Source organism: Spinacia oleracea, chromosome 1 (assembly GCF_020520425.1).
Source record: "Spinacia oleracea cultivar Varoflay chromosome 1, BTI_SOV_V1, whole genome shotgun sequence".
Lineage (NCBI taxonomy): Eukaryota > Viridiplantae > Streptophyta > Magnoliopsida > Caryophyllales > Amaranthaceae > Spinacia > Spinacia oleracea.
Window position 1 is genome coordinate 129071768 of NC_079487.1, and position 16577 is coordinate 129088344.

General features: G+C 34.4%; 2 protein-coding genes across 2 annotated transcripts; one reads left to right on the top strand and one right to left on the bottom strand.

The window, feature by feature from the left end:
- The first annotated feature begins 2728 nt into the window (after nucleotides 1-2728).
- Nucleotides 2729-6924, top strand: LOC110794569 (cathepsin B-like protease 2). Its single transcript, XM_021999547.2, has 11 exons — nucleotides 2729-3047; nucleotides 4675-4728; nucleotides 4814-4894; nucleotides 5014-5170; nucleotides 5301-5305; nucleotides 5394-5468; nucleotides 5567-5692; nucleotides 5799-6017; nucleotides 6182-6295; nucleotides 6394-6429; nucleotides 6520-6924. The coding sequence occupies exons 1-11, from the start codon at nucleotides 2997-2999 to the stop codon at nucleotides 6652-6654; spliced, it is 1053 nt and encodes a 350-aa protein (XP_021855239.1). The 5' UTR covers nucleotides 2729-2996; the 3' UTR covers nucleotides 6655-6924.
- A 1006-nt stretch (nucleotides 6925-7930) lies between these two features.
- LOC110794570 (uncharacterized) lies at nucleotides 7931-12035 on the bottom strand. The gene is made up of 5 exons (XM_021999548.2): nucleotides 11428-12035; nucleotides 9551-9587; nucleotides 9167-9403; nucleotides 9035-9082; nucleotides 7931-8754 (listed from the first exon to the last, which is right to left on the bottom strand). The coding sequence occupies exons 1-5, from the start codon at nucleotides 11727-11729 to the stop codon at nucleotides 8260-8262; spliced, it is 1119 nt and encodes a 372-aa protein (XP_021855240.1). The 5' UTR covers nucleotides 11730-12035; the 3' UTR covers nucleotides 7931-8259.
- Nucleotides 12036-16577: the final 4542 nt, after the last annotated feature.

The following is a 16577-nucleotide window of genomic DNA, read 5'->3' on the forward strand; positions in this document are numbered from 1 at the left end:
TCGTGTTGTTGCCCCTTGTTTTCTTGCTCAACTACTCCCTTGCACCATCTCAGATTGTTTCAAGGATCACACTTGTAGTACAACCTTTGTGGATTGAGTGTTGTATCAGAGCTTCGAATGACAAATTTCCTACCACAATAACAAAATTTGGTAGGTACTCTAATATATGTGGACTCGATCATTGGGTGTGGATGATGATTTTGAAAGAAAACTCATGACAAAAATCTTATGAAATTAGCAAAGCAAATCAAAATAACATCTAACTTACAAGAACCATTCAGCAAATGGGCTTTTATAGTCAACCGTGACCAACAGCTACCTTTCAAACACAAAAACTAGTCGCTGAAACATCAAAATAGCTATATTTAAGTTTGGGGCATTTGGTGAAATAAGTTTCACAATAGGGGCATTTGGTGAAATAAGTTTCAGAATAGGGGCATTTGGGTGAATTGGAAACTTGGCTAACGGCAGACTAACGGTCCGTTATTAGTAAGGGTATGTTGGGTATTTGTACGAATTGTGAGGGGTATTTTATGAATTATTGAAACTTGATGGGCGTTTGGTGAATTATGGCAAAACTTGGGGGCATTTCATGAAATATCCGTACAAAGTTTCCTATTTGTTGAATACAATATCTTGTTGCTTCAACTCCTTATAATATTTTATTTAATATACAATTTTATTTATTTAACTTTTTTCGAGCTAGATGCGCAAAAGTACTAAAATATCTTCATAGCCGATTACGTAATTTTTGTATCAATGGTTGGCTATTGCTCATATTATTTTAACTTTTTACAAGCATGTCCTTTTGTATGACCATTGTAGTTGCTCTCAGCTCCTTATAATATTGACTTTTGAATTTTGATACATTTAGTACCTATCTAATTTTTTTATATAAATTTTTCAAATCAATAATTGGACCTCTGGTAAAATTGGAAGTGTTCCTATTCCCGGTATGTACCATAAATGCATTATGACCAATTTAGTAGTGTTGGATCTTTTTAGATTCGTCTAAATGTATAATTTGAATATGAAAACGTTTCATAATATCGATAAAAAGTTAAAATTATTAATGGTCAAAGGTCTATGATGGTAAACTTATCCGGTCAATATGGAACAACTAAAGAAAGCGGAGAAGTAACATTTTTTTATTGTAAATAGTTATCCCTATGTGTTTTCATTTCTTCCGGATTCAGAAGTATATGAAAAGCCTTAGGAATAGTTTACCTAAGGCCCTGTTTTGTTCACCTTATTTCCACTTATTTCAGTAAAAATAAGTTTAGATAAGTTCAGTTAAGTTTAGTTAAGTTCAGATAAGATAAGTTCAGAAAAAATAAGGGTTAACCAAGTACAACTTATAACTAAAATAAGTTTTGATAAGTTTTAATAAGTTCAGATAAGTTCAGTTCAGATAATTTCAGAAAAACAAGTGAAAATCAGGTGAATAGAACGCAGCCTAAAGATGATAAACAACTACCTTTATTTTGTTGAAAGTGGAGTTGCGGCGATAACTTTAAGTTTTTGTCATAGTCATAAATAAAAATAAATACTAATTATATGAGTTATAATATAAAGTCTAAATAACTTATGACAAAATAAGTTTCAATAAAACACTCTCACGAGTTTACTAAATTCCATATAAAATAAGTTTGGACAAGTCAAAAAGTTGAATAAACATACCAAAAATATTGAATTAGAAATAAAGCTTGGCAAATAATACTCTATTTGATCTAATGTTGATTGATCTAACATTCTAGCTATTTGATCTAATTTTTATCTAATAGGTTCAGGAGAGAGAGGAGAGCGACAAATAGAAATGAGAGAGAAAGGAGCAACAAAATGAAATTAGGGTTAGAATTTGGAAAGAAATGACCCTATTGTCAACATTTGAGAACGAAATGGGCCGGCCCATTCTCCGAACTATATTAAAACGAAATGAATATATCTCTTATTAACTTGACAAGTTATGTTTGATTACAGGCCCGTTCTCCGAACTTTATTAAAACGAAAATGAATAGACTTTTATTTTAGCGGAAAATAAAAATAAAAAGCATCAAAATAAAATATTTGCTTTAATTTACTAATTAATTTGCTTTTTTATTTTATTTTAAATTGAAATTTACAGTCATTTGCTTTTTTATTTTATTTTAAATTGAAATTTTTGTTTTAGCAGAAAAGAAAAAGGAAACAAAATAAAATATTTAATTTTGTTTAAATTAATTTTTTTGTTTTGGCAGAAAAGAAAAAGGAAACAAAATAAAATAGTTAATTTAGTTTAAATTAATAATGTTAAGTTTTTTTAATAGCTTTAATTGGTCATAAGATTCGATTTTCTGTCATGTAATGCTATGAGTATTGTATGATCTAAATATCGCAAAATATTGACTTTGCGAATGATTTTTAGTGCCTAATATTTGTTAAATAACGCACGCATAGCATGCATAAAATACTAGTAATAGTCTATTTGATCTAATGTTGATCTAACTTTCTAGCTATTTGCACTAGGCACACACGCCTTCTAAGTTCTAACTATCAATTTCACTTGATAGAAATAAGAGTAAATCAAACCATTACGACTTACGAGTAATGTGGGAGGTAAAATGAAATACCAATAACTTGTATGATTAGGTAACCACTTGTGTAGAATTATCCAAGTCAGTCCAAAAATCTGACCACACCCATAACCAATTTCTTCTGGGGATCAAATTTTCAATTGGTTCCAACTAAAAATACAAAAATATAAATTCAATTGGGCCAACTCAATCTACCATAATAAAGATTCCTGTCAAACATTAAAGAATCTACATATTTTCACATTTCCAACACCTTATCCTCTGCAAAAAAAAATTAAAAAAATTCTTGAATTAATTCACACCCCCAAAATATCTTTCAAAAACTGTATAAATTGAGAGGGAGAACCCCAGAATTTGTGGGCATCATCTTTCTTCATCCCCCTAATAAAGTGGAACATTGCTTTTGATTGAAGGGGGTTGAAGATGGCACCTTTATTTCTGGGTTTATCTCTTCTATTTCTGCTTGCACCTTCGGTAAGTCATCTAATCCACCTTAATTTTATTGGTTGATCTTTTTAGTTTCCAAAATTTTCAATTATTAATGATCAATCCTTTTATATTATGGTTGATTATACTTTTTTTTTGATGAAATTTTGTTATGTTTGCCTTATATTGATTGACCTGATCCACTTATCTTAAAGTTATGATCACTAGTTATAAGTTTAATTGGTCAAATATAATTATTACCTATTTCAAGGATCTATTTAAGCATCTGATATTGTTATTCGGGTTGTGGATGCAAGCTAGCTTAGTTTGTAAAGTTTTGGAGTGTGTATCTAAGACATGGGATTAATCCGGTCTATGATCTGGATCTGTTGAACTTTTTTTTGAGGGAAGGATCTGTTGAACTTTGATAGTTAAGCTGATGTATTTATGAATTTCAGTTGTTTAATGTCTTGGATTTGTGGGAAGAACTGCTGAACTGGGAATGAATTAATATTTGGATTATATGAATATTTTAAGTGAGAAGATTTAAGAAAAGTTCTTAATTTGTTTTTCAAATTCAATTTTTGATTTGAGCTTTTTGTATAGGTGGGGTGGGGCAGGATAACTGGGAGGTTTTGGTGTATTCAATAGTGGTGTTTTAAGAGTCAGTTAGCAAATTTGTCTTTTGGCAAACCCTTGTTTTATAAAGAATCTGGACTTATCATAGTTTGTCTTGTGTTATTTTTTTTGGTGTATATGGATCCAGACAATGGTGTAGACGGCATTTGATTCTAAACTTTAACTAACTAACTAACTGACTAAGCTAGTTGACATCCACACTGTTTTGCCGTGTAGATGGAGGGCTTCACTAAATTTTGTTGAGAATGTTATGGGTTTGATCTTTTGAGTTTAATTTCACTTTTGACGTATGGTTTAGTCATTTGGAATTTGTAAGAAATATTTTGCTAGTGTTCAAAGGTGCAGATGTTTTGAGGCTGATTTTCGTGCTCCCATTTTTTTAACTGTTGTCTACTTTTATGAAGAGGGAAGTGTGGTACTAGATTCGTGTAGTCCCATAGTCCTACAACTATTTGAAGTTTTGAACTAAGTACTCATTAGCACTGAACATTGTGCTTTTTGAATCTAATAAAAGAGTAGGGTAATGGTAAACATCTAACATAGACATAAAGACTAATACTTAACATGCATTTAATGGCACGAAACAACTAAATACCATATTTGGAATAACATTTAGTGAAACCAAAGGAGTCATGTAGACTGCACAGACAACCCTATGATTTTTCTGATGGTAATTGAAACTGCTGAATGTTGAAATCAAATTTTACTACCTTTATTTTCTTAAGCATGCACAATTACATCCACGAGTTCATGAATGTTCCTAGCCACAAAACTACTTATGCAAGCATAATAGGATTCTTCTTATTTTCTTTAGTGTGGCTGTTATTTAGTTCCCTCCTTTCTCTGCCACAACCTGAGTCATAACTCCTGAATGTATGGAAGTTTTGTTCTTTAATAGTCATGAAGTGGTAGAAAGTAGTATTTGATTTCTTACATCCAGAAGTTGCGTGTTATGCTTCTCAGTATATCAGCTTTTTTGTTATCTATTCCAATTTTTTACTCTGTGGATACATAATTGAAGTTATTTTCATTGTAGGTTTTAGTAGCAGAATCAGTTCCTGAGCTGAAGTTGAACTCCAACCTTCTCCAGGTATACTTCTTGCTAGCTTGAGTTATGTATAACTAATGAGCCATCACTATACTGATCACATTTCACCTCCAAATTATTATTTCAGGACTCAATAGTTAATTCGATAAATGCAAATCCAAAGGCTGGATGGAAGGCTGGCATGAACCAGCAATTATCCGACTATACAGTGAGTTTTTAGCCGAATGTTCTCCTCCAGTTTTCTGATGAAAGCGAGACTTAATCTTGCATCTTTAATTTACTAGAATGTCACAATTTCACTGATATTTTTTATATTCTATTGTTAAGCTTGGTCAATTCAAGTACATCTTAGGTGCTAGACCTACCCCAGAAAGTGAGAAGAGGAGCATCCCTCTCGTGCATCATGACAGGTCGTTGAACTTGCCAAAGGAGTTCGATGCCAGAAAAGCCTGGCCTCAGTGTACCTCTATTGGCAGAATTCTTGGTAAGCCAAATGCTATGTCCTTCTTCCTCATGTTCTCAGTTCTTACCAATTATGCAATGGATAATCTAACTTTTTTTGTCTCCCTTTTCCTCTATCTTACATGGGGCCATTGCTAAATCTCATATTAAAGACCAGGTACTTGGCACTTTATCACATTCATTTGTTAAAATGTCGACTTTTCAAGCTCACTTAATTAATTGATCTTCTGCAATCTGTCAAATAGGGTCATTGTGGTTCTTGTTGGGCATTTGCTGCTGTTGAAGCCCTTTCAGACCGTTTCTGCATCAATTATAGCATGGTAGTTCCCTCTCTACTTTTCGAATACTTCCATTGTATTTCCATTTTCCACCCTTATTGAAATAAATCATAACACCCAGTTCATCCAAATACTTGTAGAACATCACGTTGTCAGTTAATGATCTCTTGGCATGCTGTGGATTCTTGTGTGGAGCTGGATGTGATGGCGGGACGCCCATCTATGCTTGGCGCTATTTCGTTCACCATGGTGTTGTCACGGAAGAAGTAAAAGATCTTTCTTTACCCCCAAGGACATATTTTTTTCAACCTTTTGTACTATACTCTCTTCATTTCTAAAAGTTGATTTGTGTTATTGATTTCTCTGTGACAGTGTGATCCATACTTCGACACCACTGGTTGCTCCCACCCAGGTTGTGAGCCTGGTTACCCTACTCCAAAGTGTGTAAGGAAATGTGTGAGCGGAAACCAACTTTGGAGACAATCAAAGCATTATGGTTCAAATGCCTACAGAGTCAAATCGGACCAATATCAGATCATGGCTGAACTCTACAAGAACGGACCTGTTGAGGTGGCTTTCGATGTTTATGAGGTAAAAGGACGGATTTCTGAATCATTCATATGCGTCATTTTGATGGATAGTAGTTTAATTCAGTAGCAGATCTAGAATTGAATCCTATAAATGAGCTGCATTGGTGCCATGTATGTTTCTTTCGCGGTTTACACAATTCCAACGTTTTGGTATTCTTTTTTCAGGATTTTGCTCATTACAAGTCGGGGGTTTACAAACATGTAACTGGGCAATACCTTGGAGGACACGCTGTGAAGCTGATTGGATGGGGAACTTCAGCTGACGGAGAGGATTATTGGGTACTTTTTTGTTACCTTTTTAGTATTTTCCCCTTTAGATTTATGAATCATATCTCAATTTTGGTGCCTGATTGCTAATTCACTATCATGTTTCACAGCTTTTAGCGAATCAGTGGAACAGAAGCTGGGGTGATGTATGTTTCTTCTCTCTAGTAACCTTATACAAGTATTAGATTATATGTTTATATGTTTGGGACTCAGAAATGTTTCGTTGATTATAACAGGACGGATACTTCATGATCAGCCGGGGAACCAACGAATGTGGCATTGAAGAAGATGTGGTGGCTGGCTTGCCTTCACCCAAGAACATGTTCAAGGTGGTAACTGAATCAGATGATGCTGGTTCTGCCTCCATATAAACCATATGATTATTTCTCACTGATTGGCTTCAATAACGTTTCAAAATCTGCATTGTTGCTGGAAATGTACACTATTTGTCATATTTGATATCCAGTGCTCATTTACTGTTATCAATATTGTATTTTGTGATTCAGAACATCAATGAAGATTGTAATATTCCCGTTATACAGGATTACAGGGACCATGAATTCTCAGAATCAGTCTCTGGTAGTAGTTTATTACATGTAAATATGCCTTTGAAAGAGAAAACTCTGTAATTAGTTGTCTAATTCTTTTTCTTCCCTCCCCCTTTGGATCCTGCTTGAATGTGTGAAGTTCTCAAGTGCCATGCTTAACCTGCTAATTGCTTCTTAGATCCATGCTTAGCGCGCATTTGACTAGATAACCTCTCGTTATCCCTTGCCAATTATGTCTTATGTCATTCTTAACATAAACCGAGTATTGTTAGTTATATGTTAATATGTTAATGGGTGTTAGTTTTGTTAGTTTGATATCATTTTTAAGTCTTATCATTCTCTGATTCCTAATGGTAGATTCAGTTTCTTAATAGATAATGATTGCACGCATCATTATCACACATTAAATGAGGAAAGTGATTCTATTTCTCACATTTATTCCATTTGACTGTAATATAACTGAATAACTGATTATGGTATAATAAGTAGATACATACTGTAAACAATAGGTTAATCACCTTAGATCACAATATAAAAAAATCAAAATCAAAATCAAAATCAAAATAGTTATTATGGGACAGAGGAAGTATAGTAATTTGGGATGTCGCCATGTGACTAAGTTATTGTATCCGATACGCTCGTAATAAATTAAGTTTTAAGGGTTGATACAAGGAGTAGAAGGTCCCCAACACGTTTCACATTGACAGGATTGCAAGGAAGCTTATACATATGAACACTTCTGAGTTCTGAATGCAGACGACATCATATAGTTGTACACACGTTCAGCCTTTTTCATTTAGCCATCATTCCTACATGTAATGATGCAGGCATGCTTAAGTAGTCAACGTCTATATTTTAACAAAACGTCAACTTTTCAATGAAGGCCTCATGTTAAATGAGAGATTTAATCAGCAGTCCAGGCTAGAGCTGTCAAAACAGGTTATCGGGTCGGGTTTGGATCGGGTCATCTCGGGTTTTCGAGTCGGGTCAGTTTTTGACAGCTCTAGTCCAGGCTAAAACAATGTTTTACTATATACCAAAAACAGCATTGTAGTAAAATTCAACAACATAATAGTCAAATTACTGCTACACCTTCGACTACGAAAAACAACATATTTTGCCCTTAGAATTATGGAAAGTACTACAGGTTAGAACTTCTCCATTTGAAACATGAACAAATTTACTCCTACATCAAATCTCAAGTTTCATCAAAGAAACTTTCTCATGGAATGAATATCCAAACATCTAAAACACCAACTCCCAAAAGCCATAAGTTATACCCATCCAATGAAATGAATTCGCCCAACGATTTCTTTACCCAAAGTTTCCTTGTTCTCTATTCACTTAATCTGTATTTTCATCTGTCCCCCTTCCCTTCACATGAATTTGGTTGTTTCCAGTTACTTTACAGTGCTATGAAACCCCCTTTCAAACTGCTCTTATTCTATCCACCCAATCCACACTACGGCGACCCTTCTCAAACTGCATATCAATGCTTTTTCGAGACCTGTCGTGATATTCTACACTTCTCCGGGACTTCTCCAGCTGCTCAAAAGGTAGGTTCAATTTTTCGAGCTTATTGATGCTGCTGGCTTTATACTCATGTATTTTCATCATTTCTGGACGGTCAGTGCTTTTCCTTGGTTTCTCTCTCCTGTCAATACTTTTCCTTGGGGCATCGTAACAGTCGGTGCTCTTTCGTGATTTTTCAGGCCTGTCAACACTTCTTCGTGAGACGCTGTGCCTCTGGGAAGGAGGTTTCTCCATGGTGGATACAAATTTCTTGAGATGTTTGATATAGTCAGGGTAAAGTTCCAAGTCACAATGACTTCCTCCTTTAAGCCATAAGGGTTCATATTTTTCTGGGGACATTTCCCACAATGTTTTACCATGTGAAAAATCAACTACATCATCAGCCGTTCCCTGTATAGTATGACATAGCAGAGTTAACAGATACCCCAAGAAAAAGGAAGGCAATCAGAATACAAGGAATGAGAATTCTCCTAACAATGCAGAATCATCATTTGTCACAGCATTATTGACTCAAAAGATTTGGTTAAATGGTTCAATAAGTCTCATTCAGTCATTTGATAACTTTTTTCACTCAAAGATCTTTGCATAAGATAAAAGCCAAGACCTTATCAATGTTCAAATAATTTTTCACATTGAAATTGAGGAGCCAGAGGTGAGAATTGATGCTTACATGAATTACCAGAACAGCACACTTCACCAATGGAATTTTATCGATATTCTGCACAGAAGAATCACAAAATTATATTACAGGCAGTAGTTACATAAACTTAATCACACAGGAAATGGTGAAGCAATGATAGACCTTGTAGATGTCAAACCAATAAGTGCGCTTAACAGGATACATGACTCTCAAGCCTGAAAGGATAGGACTATGCAGAACAACTGCCCTTAATCGGGGTAAGCGAGAGGCAAGATCCAAAGTGGGGCCACTGCCAACAGATTGACCATATAGAATGATATCTTCCTGCTTAGCACCATAGTTCTCTTCAAGACACTTATATGCAGCTTCAATGTCCGCATATGTGTTATTCTCAGTCGGCTGTAAAGAAACATAAGTAGTTACTCTCTGGGTACTCAATCACTTTTCTTTCCTTTTTTTTTCTTTTGACAAAGTAACTAACCAATTCAAAAGGTTTTCATATCTTTTTCCTGGTAAATAACCAATTTAAAATTAACTCCGAGTTACCTTTCCACTTGATTGTCCATACCCAGAGTAATCATACCTGCAATAACAAATTTACTTCAGGTTAATAAGCTATTTGCTTCTCTTTGCATAAAGCTCTGCTTGTACACTCAGAACAGCAGCAAAATTCTCAAGACAAAGTCAGCCTTAAGCAGTTGGAAGTATCAGGATCTAAAAATGTATTCAACTCGTCACTGAAACCAATAGGAATTAGGAAGTTTGTATCTGCACTCATTTTAATAGGTTGTTGAGGTCTTTCTTGAGTTCTTGTTGTACATGATTTTATATCATCTCCATGCAACAAGGCATGAATTGAAAAAGGGAGAAATGAAAATGGGGATATTTTAATTTTCTCAAACCTCTCTCTTCTTGAAGACAAGAAGTTTGAATAAGGCTTTATCAAACAAGATTTTTAGGATCCATCCCATACACTCCCTTCACTCTTCATGCTAAATCATCCGACAAGTTAAAAGAGAATTCTGATATGTTTTCCCTCTATTCTCACACAATCACGCCCTACCAAATAAACAGTTGCAACTAGTATAAATCTAAAAGGCTAAAAGAAACAAATGATTGATAAAATTTATGCACACTCAAACCAGCACAATGTTGAGGACAGCAATAACATGGGTTACCAACCTCCTATCATGCCTATGGGCTATGGGGTAAGTGGAAGTTCATGTTATAACTTCAATGGAGCTTCATCTCAGCAAATGTTGTAATTATCATTCATACTCGGATAGAGCGTGTGATCCCGAAGATTTATACTACAACAGCTGAAGAATTTAATTGGAGATAACTGATAATTAGGAAGAATAAGAGCCACTCCCACTCAATATCGCTGACTATATTAGATTATGAACATCCCTCAACTAGTTTGGTCAAGTAATTAGAAAAGGAATAGCCAATCAACCAGCAAACAAAGTAGAGGAAATCATAAAGAGAGTTCTGCAAGGGAACATAGGAACCCTTCAACTGTATTAGTTTCTACTACATCAGAAGACAGTTCTCAGCATCAAGTATGCTCAATTATTATTTTCGAAATGAAAAAGACGATGCTTAAATTGCTTTAAAGTGTTGACATACAACCCTTTCTCACAAATAAGCTATACACCTCCTTCCACTCTGTATGACGATAATAGAACCGCGCCAAATCTAGTTTATCGGTAGAAGACCAAAATGACAACCTGGAGAGAGACAAGTCTTCCCTAAACAGAAAAGAAGAAAGAAAATTGGGACACTGATAGACAATGACTTGACACACAAGCAGAGATCAAAACATGGCAGCCATCAGCATCCAAAATTACTCGAGCAGTCAAGATTTATTGTATACCAAACAACTTCCAAACATTATCCAATTTTACAGCCTTCCATTATGAAGATCACTAATCTAACCCAAATCAAGACATCAACCAAATTCTCATTGTTTAGCTGATTGAAACTCCTCATTTAGCTTAAACGCCATCATTCAACGAATAGGCGTAAAATTAGTCCATGGGCAAAAGATCAAACTAAGATTCAGCAATTCCAACAATCATCTAACTGAGCGGAGAAAAAACCCAAGTCAATAATCTCTCTCCAACTATCAATTAATCACCAAAAAAAGGTGAACCCATTTCTATTTTCTTTTTCCCCCAGCTGATTTCCCAAACCCCCCTAAATCGTAAAATCCCTAATCAACATAAAAACAAACAATAACAGCAAAAACATCACCAGCCACAAATTAACAATTTCCAAACAATGTAACCCTGGTTATTCACGCAAAAAATTGACAACAACCCAGAAAAATTAAACAAAATCCCAGAAATCCAACGCCCACAAAACAACCAGTTAAGCACGAGAGAGAAAATATAAAATTGGGAAATCAAGAACATACGTACCCCATAATATTAACCTTCAAATGGATGCTCAACTCAATGAAAAGCTCATACATCTGGCCAATATCAGCAGCATTCCCATGAGAGTAAAGAACAGTAGAAGTAGCCATTGGATACCTCACATACACAGCAACGATCTCAGTGTTCCTTCTTGTTGGGATCTTCAAAACGTCGACGTTTTCCCTGTGAGGGTAAGGCTCTAGAAGCTGTAAACCTGTTGATTCATCTTTAGACACTCTGTATGAAGGTGGGTTCGGTGGGAAAAACGCGAATTTCGCCGCCATTGATGACGTCACACCTCCCATCTCTCAAGATTTCTCTCTCTAACTTCCTCTGTTTTTTTTTTCTTCTTTTTCTTCTTCTTCTCTGTTTTCTGTTTCTGAGAAAAGAGGGATTAACTTTTTGTGGATCTTTACCCTTTTTCTTTTTTAGGTTTTCTTTAGCTCTGTAGAATTTGAGCAAGGCGGAACAGGCGGTGGTTGGTGGTGGTGGAAGTGGTGGAAGTGGTGGTTGATGCGGGTGGAGGAGGGAAAAAAAATAGGAGAGAGAAAGAAGAGGGAGGGAGGGAGGGAGGGAGGGAGGAAGGGGGAGAAGTAGCAAGTTGGCAATGGAGTGTGGTCACATGTAAGAAAGTGGGGGGAGATTATAATTTAATTTTTATCTGTAATACAAATTTATTTTTATTTTTAAAAATATTTGTCACTTTTTCATTTTAATTTTGTTTTAAATGTTGTTACTTTTTTTTTTATAAATAATTACAAGTACCTTTTCTTTCTTTCTTTTGTTACATAAAATATTAAAATGGGTAGAAGTTTTACAGGTTGTTAATTTGTTATGTAGTAAATCATCATGTACACATTTCATTATTTTTGGCTATGGAAGAATTTTTGTTTGGTCATTTTTGGCCTTTTGGATTGAAGGACGGAAACTTGGGGAAGGCAAGCTCATAGTGTCATAAGGTTGTACGTCAATGTTCTAATTACTTAATTTTTACTTATTTATAATTCTAATAAAAACTAAATACACGCATATTTTATTTAAATGTTGCATTACAAATCTACTAGCTTTTATGCGCCAATGCGTGCAAAATATCCCATATGATTGATTATAATCCTACTTATGAAGTCATATTGATCTTACTTTTTTTAAAAGTAAAGTCATATTAATCTTAAATTACTTTTTATTGTTGAAAAAAAGATTTGTTGATTTAAATTGTATGATTGATTATTTCCCTAAATATTTTTTTTTTCTTCAACATTGTCAAACATGCAGATTTTTAGCCCGAATTAGGCTATTTCCTTAAATTATTTTCATACCAATATGATCTCGTTTATAAAAATTACTACATTTAAATTTTTTTGTTTTTTGTTTTTACTTTTTCTTAGTTGTACAAAATTATGAGATTTATGGTCAATTAAATGTTTTCCTTAAATTAATATTTGTCCCTTTTAAAAAAAAATTATTCTTTATTATCGTCGTATTGTTGGTTCAGCTTATATCTCTATGAGTTTCCCCTCTACAGTTTTATAATATTACAAAAATTTGACAACAATTCAATAAGATGTGATGTTAAATCCTTGCAACAAGCTCTATTTAATTTCTTATTGTTATCGTGTTTTACCTCTAAGGCAACGCTTTCACACATCGCTACAAATCCCGTAAATCAACTTAAGCACATTTCACTCATGGATTATTGTTTTTAACCGAGATTAATTAGAAACCAAATGATAAAGTTTATCAAGAGGACAACTCTTGACATAGTCTAAAAGGTCAAACAAACACATGGTGAGATAACATATTCTAGTTCAGATTAGCCTCCCCAAAAAAAAGTTAAAAAAATTAACAATAATAATATTATTATTATGTGAGCAAATCAACAAGTTCTTGGATCATTTGAATAATGAATTAGTTGTAAATAACAAAGGGTTTTGCATAAGAATATGAGGAGTATGTTGGTGACATTCAAGACATTTTCCTCGAGATAGGATTTTTGTGGGTTTTCATTTTTGTTTTGTGTCCTTTTATTCCTATTAGAATATGGTTTTAGCTCCCTTTTCCACCTACCAAAACAACACATATGAGCTCTCTCTTCTGATTTTTAAAAACACAAAAACAAATATAAATTGGACCCATCTTAATCCATAAATTCCGTTTTTTCCCTCTTAAGGATGCATAATTATCTCATAACCTTGTGTGTGGAATAAGGAATTTGGTATAGAAACTATAAAGGAAAATGCGCCTATTCGTAAATGTTGTGAACGAGATTTGACCGTTAATATTGATTTTCAAAGCTTAACCAAATACGGCTATCTTTTGTTTTTAGACGAACTAAATCTAGTTAACATGGACCCTTTTTGCGATTTGTAACAAGTGACAACCTTATTTGCGTTACTAAAATACTCTTCCACATTGTTCATCTCTGCCAACGGGGGGAAATAATTAAATTAAATCGGAGTACAAAATTCCGAGGCTCCTTTTTTAGGGGCCTTGTGCGGTCTTCCACCCTTCACCGGCCCAAAACCACCCTGTAAAAGAATTGATTTGTTTTAGATGAACTAATTAACCATTTAGATGGAAGCTGATACCCATGGGGTATATGTAGCCTTTTCGCATTTAGACTGTAGGCTTAAATATACAATTTTCTCCTTGAACTAAGTGATAAAGAAAGAAAGTTACATATTCTACCGAATTGAAAGATAATGATTGATTAAACCAGGTCGTTTTTGCTGAATTTCTTGAATGAAAGTAATTCCTTATCGTACTTATTTACTTAAAATGTTATGGATAAATAATGTCTCAATTATTAAGTGATTAACGTCAAAATCAACTTCCTCCATTTTGGTTTATACTATTTAAGTCTAGAAATTGAAAGACAATTGGATTTACACCGCAAATAGTATTAGGTTGCTATCACATAGTTGGCTGATGGATCACCTTTATGGCGTTATACTTCAGTCACTAGAACAGGGATGGAGTGTGATTAGTAGGGTTGAGCGAAAAGTAAGGTTATCATCTGAACCGGAACTTGTTAGGAACCTGTAGTTCGAACCGAGACCTGTTGTGCAAGTTTCGGGTAACAAAATTGAAAACTTGTTGCAACAGATACCGGTTCTGATTCTCAATTTAGGGTACCATGTACACCAATTCTAATATGAAATGCCCAAAATAAAGGACCAAACCACATAAAAATGCTTCATATGCCCAAAATACATATACAAAAATCCAAGCTAATTTTTAGAAAATATAATATAGAATTACAATTTAAACTCAAACTATAAAATAATCTAATCACAAACCACAAGTTAACAATATTTGTTTTAAAATTTTAAAATGACAGGGTATCTTAAACCGAAACTTGTTGGAACAGGTTTTGATTTTGGTTCTCATTTTAAGGAACGTGTTGCAAAAAGTTTCGGTGTTCTCATTTTCAGGAACCTGTTGCAACATGTTCCGGTTCCGAAAATTTTGACAGGGTACCCTATTATGCTAACCCCGATATTTGCATATTGGTGAGATGGCATCAGGCCGCCTTGACCCAAGGCACGACACGACCTAGCAAGAAAAAAACCATGAAGCATGAATAAGTGAGCCATTCTAGGGAATAACGCGAGAAGTCACAACACAACAAATCGTATTAAAATGAGGGAAATTTGATTTAAACACATAAGCAAGACGTGACACAGGGGCTTAATTAAAACTTGCCTGAGATGAACGTTGAAAATTTCCAGTGTAACACAACATCTATCTGGTACAAACAAATCTAGGACAAAGGTACGCAGACTCAACCTACGTCCATGTCTAGATATTGGTATCTTTGGTATTACGTAACCAAAGATTGAAATTAATGAAGGGGTCATTTATTTTACATATACGCTAATTAAAATAACACGATAACAAACTAAAAGCAAAGATTAATCTAAAACCTCCGAGTTTCATTAGCTCTTAAAAAGTTACACGTAGTAGTACAAGAAAGCAATAAACGCTTAATCATCAGCAAGATTCTTAAGGCAACTAACCTTTGCCTTCGAAGTTCGAATACACCACCTGTAAAATAAACATTACCTTTATGTTAGGTTGTAGATTTTGTGATATTTCAAAATTCAAAGGCTTGTATAAAGTTGTAGAAGTTTGATACTTTAGAGAGCGCTAGTAGGTGCTGGGCCGGTGTGTTTACACTTTAAAGACTACTAAGATCGACGAACTTAGAAATATGTCGGCCAGATAACCATCGAGCCTTTCGAAGTATTTTACTAAATAACTGCTCTAGGTATTATCGTATTTAAAATAAATAAGTAATTAATATCGAAATATTAAATTAAATGCTAAGTCTTGATTAATAATATATAGCTATATTACCAACTCAATACTAGCAAAACCAAGTCCAATGCTCCACTAGGCCCAATAACCCAAGCCATCTCATATTCAATATATAAATGACATAAGTATATTTAAAGGCAACCAAAACATCATTTTTCTTTCATGGGGAGAATACTCCTACTGTCCTACACACATAAGTTGAAGACTACTGTCTAACATATATTGTACTATGTACTACGTACTATGTAGTTGTCTAATAGACAAACTACTAATATCTTGGTTTAGTGGTTAAAAACTTAAAACTGATAACATGTGTACATAGATCGGATAATGTTTTATTCCTCCTTCTCCATTTGTTATTGTATTGTTGCTGAAAATGGTACAAGGCCAACAGCTTATTGATGACGTCATCACCAATAATGAAAAGCTGATCGAAGCATGTTTGTTGTTCACACTTCACTCTGGTACAAAAACGCTACCATAAAACTGCAAGAAAAAAAGAGAGGTTTGGCATTTGGCATAACTTTCAAAGAACAAGAGCATGTTTGCCTTAGCCCTTAGGCTAATTGATGATAGAGACGTCACTCCAGTAGACAATGGGCATGCATTTCTTGGTGGGCACACATCCTCATTGTTCCATTCCCATGTATTTATCTGGCCAAGTACATCATCGTCCACACATTTAACCTGCACAATTCACTTTGCCTTTGGTCCTACGTCGATCACAACTCGCCAAACTCGATCTCATGACGAGCTAAAATCAACTTTGTGTTTTTCTTTATAAATTTTAATTCCCACCAAAAACCATCCTAAATGATAATAGGATACTATAAAAT